This window comes from Plectrocnemia conspersa, unplaced genomic scaffold, assembly GCF_051122295.1.
Source record: "Plectrocnemia conspersa isolate PC_06_02 unplaced genomic scaffold, ASM5112229v1 ptg000007l, whole genome shotgun sequence".
NCBI classification, from domain to species: Eukaryota; Metazoa; Arthropoda; class Insecta; order Trichoptera; family Polycentropodidae; genus Plectrocnemia; species Plectrocnemia conspersa.
In genome coordinates, this window is record NW_028277171.1 from 8,140,192 (window position 1) to 8,150,352 (window position 10,161).

General features: G+C 29.2%; 1 protein-coding gene across 1 annotated transcript in view; it reads left to right on the forward strand.

The window, feature by feature from the left end:
* The window catches only part of BBS4 (Bardet-Biedl syndrome 4), a 35,742-nt gene extending 31,894 nt beyond the window's left edge, over positions 1 to 3,848 (forward strand). The window contains exons 9-10 of the mRNA XM_088188965.1: positions 1,684 to 1,874; positions 3,669 to 3,848. Of these exons, the coding sequence (XP_088045091.1) occupies positions 1,684 to 1,874; positions 3,669 to 3,848 (371 nt within the window). The remainder of the gene's footprint in view (positions 1 to 1,683; positions 1,875 to 3,668) is intronic.
* Positions 3,849 to 10,161: the final 6,313 nt, after the last annotated feature.

The window sequence follows — 10,161 nt, forward strand, 5'->3', positions numbered from 1 at the left end:
TTTTTGGTACTATAGATTTACATCGTTTTAACAATCAATTTAAATTGTATGTATTATATATAGAACTAATCAACACATATTCATATATTTCAGTATTTATTTTATACAGAGAATTTTAATTTTAATTTTGCCAAATTAACATATTTGTAAATGTATCACATTTGTGATCAATTTTATAATGCTTAGTTTCTCCAAATCGTTTATATTTACCGAGACATTATTTCAAACCTGTCTGATAACTTTCCAGGTCAGAATATTTTTCATCTCTCTAATTTAACGTATTTTTTATATCAAAAAATAGAGTTCACAATGGAAATTACGCAGACGAAACTCAAGCAAGCGAAAGATAACAAGTATTTAGTCTGACAGGTACTGGGGGAGAATTGCGTAGCATTTTGTGTAAAACAATCAAAATTAAAGAATTAATTTGATAAATTTAAAAAGGAAAACTCCACTCTATTTCAGTCATATAAATGCTCGTTAATTTTACATAGCCAAGTATTATTATTTTTAATTAATTATTTAAAAATTATTCATGTCAAAAAAAATTATGTTAGAATATATCAAATATATTTTAACCGCTGGTGTTTTATGTATAGCTTTGAATTAAAAAAGTTATTTTAAGAGAATTTATTAAAAAGGCTAATTTTATACAACCGATCAATTCCATATATTTTTAAAAAAATATCTGATAAAGTATAGGTATACTTGATTTATATTTTAGCTTTAAAATATTTATTCTATTTATGTTATATATGTTTTATTCAACTGGTAGATTGTATAATTAAAATTCCGTTTTATATGCACATATCGACGAGTCAACATAGAGGGTAGACTAAATTTACTTTACCATTTAAAAATATTTACTCTTATATTTATTTTTCACATGGTAAATTTATTTAGTAATAATATTCTATAAATTAGATACTTTTCAATATCATTTAATCTCTATCACTTAAATTCCTCCGCAAATATTAGTTTTAAGCTCAAAATGAGATTAAAGCTTAGACAGCTTCCATAAATTATGTCACAGGTTTAGGGGGAAGGTGTCAGCGGATTTGTGACAGTGTGAAACAAGCTCAATTAAATCTTGCGACATAGGGGGAAGAGTAAAAAATTTTAATCATTTATGGACGCCGCCTTAAATAGACTGGCACTTACTCTTTCAAATACTCAAAAACCTATTACCTAGACTTCGATGTTAGTGAAGAATATAAAATAATAAAAACATTAGTTGCACATAAATATATATCATATATATAAAACAGCCTATTATATTTTTTCGTTGATGTTATTTTTATTTATTTTAAAATGCCAAAACGGTCCTACTTATCTGAATATTGAGTAACACCAATACTTAGTTAAAAGGCTGCTATGAATCACAAAATCAAAAGACTTTTAATTTTAATTTTTAACCACAGAGAAAATCTAAGGGTCTCAAAGAATATTTTTAAAAGATCTATTTGAAGAGCAGGGATTATTATAGATGGGTTTCATTATAATTTTATGCAGGAAGTAAAAAACTTTAAAATTTAATAACCTACAATTTAGGAATATTTAAAATAATTTATTGTTGATAATGCATCACATCATCCTCAGGTGCCTATAAAAAAACATAAAAATGTTCCTTCTTCCTAATATAATAGATATCATTATGTTACATACATACATTTATTTTTTCAGTAACGTTAGATAATTTAAAGGACTATGGAAATGCAGTGAAGGCATACGACAAGGCTTTGACAATATCTCCTGAAGATCCAATGATACGCTTGAACTACGCATTTTTCTTGTATTCACAAAACCAAGAAACACAAGCTAAACATCATTTATCAATAGTAGAAGACTGTTCCAGCAAAATATACGACCAAGAGGTAATTTTATTGTATAGTAATGTTATTGAATTTAAATGAACACAAATAATAGAAAAAAATCTGCTGCAAAATTGAATCATAAATTTGCCTCCCTAATTTAAACTTTCACATCGCAAAAGTCACTTTTTAAGAGAAAAACGGACATTTGACATAGAACATTTTTTTCTCAAATTAAAAATTAACCACGTGTAAATTTAATTAAGTGTCTTTCTCAAATTTATATCTGCTAGTGTTTTTTGTTAATACATAGTTACAATAATTAAAACAGCAACGACAACTTTTTTTATACTCAAGATTAATAAATGTTTAACGAAAAATACTAAAGCTGCGAGTTTTTTCATTAAGACGTTTATAAATGAAATATCGCAGTGTTATTTAAAAAAAATATTATCACAAACATAAATAATATAAAGAACTACAAACGTTCTTTATGTATAGATAGATTATTATTACATTTATATTATGATTCTCGATTAAAATTAGTAACTTCATTGCAAATACGTTGCTTTCTTAAATCGTTTACATTTTTCTCATTTAAAAATACACTCGTAATATGCAGCGAGTGTATTTTTAAATAAGTATTGAATTACTATACTTTCATAATATTGATTATATCCTTATTGAAGGATTCAGCTTCTCTTTGAGATTTTTTTTCTTAGCAGAATTGTCACCAGTAATGAGCAATAAGGGTTTTATGAATCGTTGTATTCACACCTAATTAATTCCAACAAACAGGTAAGTTGAAATATAATTTCTGAGTCAGAGCTCTGTAGCCTTGGGTCGAAAGTTTCAACCCATTTTCGAACGCGATCCTTACCAGATTTCATACTGGGATACTGCGCAGACCTCTGCTAACCTCCTACCTGAGCTGTCGCAAGCCACAGCCGCAGGTGAATTAATCACCACATCTCTAACCTTCTGTCCTTCACCAAGACAGTAACAAAATCTCTCGATGCAAGAGTATAAGTTACCCACGGTTGCTCGATTGGTTTAAATCGGTTATTCTTGCGTTATTTGAGCGATCGTAGACAGATCGTAATCTATAACTGCCGATTTTGCTAGAGAAACTTTCACTAGAGATCTTGAAATATTTTTTAAGAGCAAGTGCAGATTCTCTCTACACGTAATCGATGTCTGCAAAAAATATTTTAAAATGCTCGGCTTTGTTAATTTTTCGTGTTCATGATTTGACATCCCGGAATAATCAAATACTCTCTTTTAATCGAAAAACTTTAAAAATGGTTCTTGAGATACCTTTATAAGAAAATATTGTTTATTATCCGTTCTTGTATCCTAGCACTTTTCTATTAGATATTAGGGATAAAATTCGCTCATTTCTCGCATAAAGTTGTATGTTGCATTTCTTCAACTACTGACAGATTTTGTTGACAATCAAACTTTTCTAAAGAAATTCCAGTTTTGGGTTCTCGAACGTCTTCGAGAATCACGATCGCTTTCTCTTCTGATCCGGATCCTTAATATACTGGCATTGCATTTTTTGTCTATTAGCATATTTAATGTCAGATACGAGAGCTGGTCCGATTTGTATTATTTCATTTTTATATATATAATGCTTATTTTTTATCTTACTTGTATCTTGTATACATACTGTGTATTGTTTTGAGGTTACCTGTTAAAGCACAATGGTCTCACATTATTTTATACAAACATCAACCATTTATAGAGAAATCTCGATTGAGAAATACCGATGCAGAATCTCCGATTTTGACCATGCTTGTGTGATATTTCTCTCATCACCACACACTGATTAAGTAATTCGAAATCACGTTTCAGCAAACTGAAGCAATGGCCCGATTGCGAATGGCGCTGAATGAACAAAGCGACGAAGGTATTAACTCGGTGGCCAAAGACGACCCGATATACGAATCCATAAATGCCATAGACAGCACCGTTCTGGCGGCGAAGGATGCTGCTGACGGTGAACCGATCGAACTGGAACAAGATGAGGTGTAATAATAGTGTATGAACAAATTAGGTCGATCGCAATCAAAATTATAATCAGATAGGTGTATAATTGCGGCGAGACATTATCATTGTCATTTGGAATCGGAGATTCGGCAGGATTGTGATAGGGAAGGACCGGGCAAAGTCAGTAGATTAAAATCGATAGAAATATTTGTCGCAAAAATAAGATATGAATTGTTCAATATAAATATTTATTTTAAGATATATAATGTTTCATAGTTCCTAAACTATGGGACCTTCTAGTTTTGGTGTATATTGGTTTATGTATATTATGGTGAACGGGTTTTTGCGAACAGGAAGTAACCTGGAACGGAATGTTCCTGACAATTTTTTTTGCGGACACTGATTATTCCGGATAAAAAATATTTTTTAAATTATATAAAAAAATACGATATGCAATTTAAGTATTTTAATTTTCAATGCCCGCGTTTAATCTTTAAACCAAATTGAATTGAAAATTAAATCCAATGAATCATTTTTTTATTCCGTGAGAAAAAAGCAAAGACCGTTTGTTGGAATTTTGATATTAAGTTTAGCTATTATGAACATTAATAACTAAATCGTTATTGAGGTAAAAATATCATGTTTTCCAAGTAACCATAAACTTTCTAAAGAAACCAGAAAAGTAACTTTTTGTATAATCTTCACAACTTTTAATCTTAATAGCTAATAATAAATATGTATGTCAATACTTTTCACTTGAATGCCCATTTGAGATTATTAAAAATATCCATAAATAAAAGTTTGAAACGTAATATCAGTATAATGAATGGATAATTTACCTATAATATAAATATATTTTTATCATAAATATTTAATATAGGAATAACCCTTATTTATTTTATTTTATTTTATTTTATTTTATTAATTTATTTAGCTTAATAGCTAATCTTTACATCTAACAAATTTAGTAAACATATATAAAAATATATAAAAAATACATAACAGAAAGAAAAAATAAAAATAATAAGATTTAATATTATAATTTATTTCTATGTGTACGAAGGTGTTTTTTTATTCCATTTATGAAACCCGTTATATTTTTGCTGTTTCGGATTTCTCTTGGAAGACTATTATATAAATCAAAACCTCCGTACATAATTCCCCTAGCCGTACTCGTTTTCTTATACTTAATTATCTTTAAATTTTCTCTATTTCTAGTATTATATTTATGTACATCTTTATTTCTTATTAAATACTTATTAAAATATTCTGGTAACATATTATTTTTTAACTTATATATAAATACTAAAACATTCATACTTAATATTTCTTGAACATTCAACCATTCTAATCTATCAATCATACTTTTACAATTAGTTAATCTATTTTTATTTAAGATTACTCTCATTGCTCTATTTTGTAATTTTTGCAACATTTGTTTGTCTAATTTATTTAACATATTTAATAGTGTTGCACAATAATTAAAATGGGGCAATATTATACTATTGTAAATTATTTTTTTTGTATTTATACTTAATATATTTCTTAATCTAGATAATAAACCTATTTTTCTACTAATTTTTTTTAATATGTAATTATTGAACAATAAAATTTGCCTTAACAGCAAAAAACTAAAGCGAGAGAAGTTTCAGAATCGATTAAAAAGGATAGAAAAAGACGGTACAATTTGGTTCTATGTTTAAAAATTTGGGAATCTCCAAAATTAATAAATAAAATAATTTATTCAAATTAGCAGTAATTTTATATGATCTGCTTTTATCTATATAATTTTGTCGCGTATTATGTAGTTTTATAGCAGTGTACGCTACAGCATCCAATTTTTACACATCGATTCACGATAAGAATGTATTCGTAGCACGAAAATACTATTGTGTGTTGTTTTTGTTTCTACCTGCGCTGCAATAACGGAAAATATTACTGCGCTGCTTTAAGTAGGTTTTCTTTTTATTTGTTGAACTTTTTTTATAATTATTTTGTTGTCTATCAATCGCTCGGTGAAAATTTTTATATGCGCATAAGATCACAGTGTTGATAATGAATATATATTTTATATCGTTTATATAATATGTTGTTGTGTTTAAAAGTTGCTCGTAAATATTGCAAATAGCAAGAGTTCTAAAATTAAACATTGCTGAGCGTCCGCAGATAATTTTCTGAAATTTGATAGATATTTTTCAATAAATAATTTGAATTAAGTTTTTAGAAAATTTAATTTATATAATATTAAACACGATTTTAATCTCAAGCACCATTAATACTGCTTCTGAATACATTCACCTGTCAAAGCCTCTGAGAATATGTTTTACAACTCGATGTAGTTAGTCGGTAGCAGTGATTGGAAATTTACTGAATAATAGTTTCCAGTTTGTGAGTTGCTATAGAGTCAAACCCTAACCAATCTTAAGCTCACTAGCATTAAACCATATGTTTTATTATGTTCCATGATTTTCAGAACCAGCAACATAAAACGTTTTATCACCCGTAACATATGAAACGCGATACATATACATAAATAAGTCTACACTATGGATACTCATAATATACGGCCAGTGAATATGTTTAACAATTTAAAAATACAGCAAAGAGCCAAATGACTGTCTTTATGTAAAATAATATAACCGGTGAAATTGCTCAGCTTGGGATTCAATTCAAGCTTAATTTAATTTAGTTATTATATAATTAAATAATATTATTAAGTTATTAATTAATGAAGAAATACTTGAATCTGTCAATAACGATAAGAGACTCATGATTAAAAATATCTTTATTACTCATTTTGCTCTTATAACTAACAAAACTTTAAAATATGGTTTTGTCCGGTCCTTAGAGTCAGAGCGTTTATTTTTGTTAGGACAAAGTCTGTTATTAAATATAAAATATGTTGCGTAGCAATTAAGCGATACTTTTCGTGAGTGTGTTCGTAGTCCCCAGGCGTTTCCAGTGTGAGTTTCGGACGTCGAACTGTACCAGTGGATGCGAAGAGAGAAGCGGTGATTTTTGCGATCTTCGATGGCCTGAAGATAGCTAGACCTTTTCTTGGTTATTTAAATTCATTGAGTTTAAAAGTACAAACTTAAGTGTGAATACCAGTAGATGTTTGAGAAAGTTTCAGAGGGATTCTCGGATGAAGTGTCTGAGAGGAAGTCCATAAGCGAATTGTCTGATTGGAAGTTACTCTTATTTGTCTGCATTTCTGTATTTATATCCATGGCTTACTCCATATGAGATTTTCTTGTCCGGAAACTTTCGGTAGGCCGATTAATTACAAAAAGTGGTGATTTTTTAAGAAATAATTGTCGCTAGCTACTACAGCAGATTAGAAACGGACGTATTATATTTTAGAAATTGAGGGTGATTGCCCTCGTGGCCAATGAGACTCAATGTGGAATCTAGTAAGACTTTTTATTGCAATATTTACGTATGTGCGAGACGTTTCATCCAAGCAGTGGTAAAGCTGACCCAGGTGATGATGCCTGTGGATGATCCTCAAGGTTCTTGTAGCTGTCTGGAGGTAGTTCTTCTTGCGGCGATGGTCGTTCGGGAGTTCCAGGTCGTCGAAATAAATCTACGCTTTTAGAAAGCGACGTTCGCTCGTCCAAGGTCGTATTGCATTTTCGGAAATGTCACGGATGTGGTAATTTATGATATCCGTAACCGTTTCGCCACAAAGGGATTCTCTTAACGACGGATAATATTTACTGTGTGGTCCTGCAAATCCTTGACGCTATTATGTTGTTTATCTCCATTGTTAATAAATTATTGTTTTTGGTCACAGTCATTAACGCGAGTTTAGGGTTTGAGGCAATGACCCGTTTGAACGTAGTCATATTTTTATGGTCACTATAATATGCCTTAATATTTTAATAATTTATGTTATTGTAAAATAATAATGTGTAAAAGGTAGTATGGTAATATAAATAAATAAAATTAACCATATTAAAAACATTAATCTTTCAGTCATTTCCTGTCACTTTTAGCGACTTATTTATCGTCATGGTGAATTGAGAATTGAAGCTGATGGAAGTATCGATTAGATTCTGGGAATAAACACATTATCGGCTAAAAATATGCCAGTCAGGATTGCTGCCTTAATTACATACACATAAAGCTTTGAAAATATTAAAGGCGTTCTCAACAAAAGTATGCTTTGAGTAATCGATTAATATCGTAGGTCCAGTTGTAAAATGGAGTTTTGTAATTTTGGCAATTTTTTCTATGTACGTATTGCATAGTTAAACCACATTGCAAGAATATTTATTATATATAAGCCCTTAAATGTATTCGTTTAGTGTTAGTTGGTCCAGTTTAGTAGAATAATATGGTAACTAGTTTATGCTGTGGTGAACAATTAAATAGTGTCGTCTGAATAGTTGGTTACTGAATTAATGCTGTATACAATAGTTATAATTTAAATTTACCTCTAATTGTTCTGTAAAACTTATCGCTAGATTGTTCTATTCACGAGTTTTTTTATAGTGAAACAAACTTTGAGAATTAACTACCAAAACGCCGTTAGTAGTAAATACATTAAACAACATGTGTGATTAAGGCAGTACTGTATTTTTTTTCAGATTCACATTTATTCCAAGCGATTTGCTTTTTGCTTTAAAATCAATAATATCTACATAAGAAATGATTGCTTTTCTCTTGAAGAAAATTATATTACATTTCCACGAGCGGAGCATACTCAATACTTATATATCTTGTCAGTTCGCAAAAACACGTTTACGAAGGCTAGTGATATATAAAATAGAAGACGAAATGATGCATATGTTTCGAGTCAGTATTTTATCAAAAGAAAAACCTACTGATAGTTAAGTCAAGTAGCAGTACAACTTTGTTTTTTTATACAGTTTTTAATTCAATTACAAATTTTACTACATGAAATAGCTTATGTATGATATATGTATTTTATGAAACAGTGCTCTTTCATTAACTTCAATGGATTTCTAAATAATCTGTCTTTCTAGTCAAGGACCCTTAGCATATTAAAGGATAAATTCTGTCTGTGTTTGACACTTAGATGCTTGCATACACAAAGCTGACTTTTGAGCGTTGATTATTCAAAATATAAACAATGTGACTAGGTTATCATTTAAAATAGCAGCTTAGTTATTATATTTAAATGAACAACTACCACAATGTTTTTATAGGAAAGTCCGTTAATCCAAAATATTTTATTAAGCAATAATAATTCTAGTATTGATACTGAAATGCATTACTTTTTTAGAATAATAATAAAATAAACTTTACCCGACCTTCCTCTAGTTCACGCTTATACTAATCCCGTATGTAATCTTAGATTAATCCATTGATTCACGTGTGTGATTGTTTATGGGTGCAGACGACCGAAAATGATAGATAGGTGATAGGCGTACAATTAATATATATAGTTAATATATGTGCGAGATATAACATTGTTACATATTTGATTATATACATTATAACATATGCATAGGTAAGACAAAAGGATATATCATAAATTTTGAAACAGTGCTTTATCAGATTATGGTAAATCTCTTCCTATTCATTGACCTTTGGTATTATCCAGGAAGAAACCCTGACCTTTAACACCAGATATTGAGGCAGAAAATTTTAATTTTATTTATATGTGATGTTTCGATATGTTGTGTTGAAAATTACACTGCGGATTTGCATATTTGAGTAATTTGAGGGAGTAGTGCAATTGCGCACTTGTAATTATGTAGCAATTTTAGGGACTAAAACTTTGGAGCTTGCATTGGAAATGTCCTGTAGAGAGATGTGGAGAGAGAATTAAACCATATACATCGGTTATTGATTATCTATAAAATATGTCCATAAACCTAAATAAATAAAAACATTGATGAAATAAATAGGAGCGCTTATTAATATAATTTTAATTAGTCATAGAACATGCTCAATACAAAATATTTACTAGATAAAATAAACGAGTTGTATTCTATGTATATCTAATAAATTTGCTTATGAACTATACAACAAAAATATTGAATTAAATAAATATACCCAAAAGTTATGCGCTTTGTGTTTGTGTAAATAGTCATAAATAATACTATTTAATATCAATGACCCTAATAAATATAAAATTGTTCAAGGATTTAAGCGTGTCATAAAATCGACCGGCACTTAATAAATATAACTGTAATTAGAAAAACAATCATTTGTGTATAGGGTAAGGAATCTATTTAAGGAACATAAAAAAAACAATTACAAAATAAATAAACGGTTTGTCAGCTATGGTTTTTGGGTTCCAAATAGCGTTTTAACGAGTAAATCGTAAACGATTTGCATTAATGGACTTTTATACAATAAAAGTGACACAAATGTAAGTGCGTAT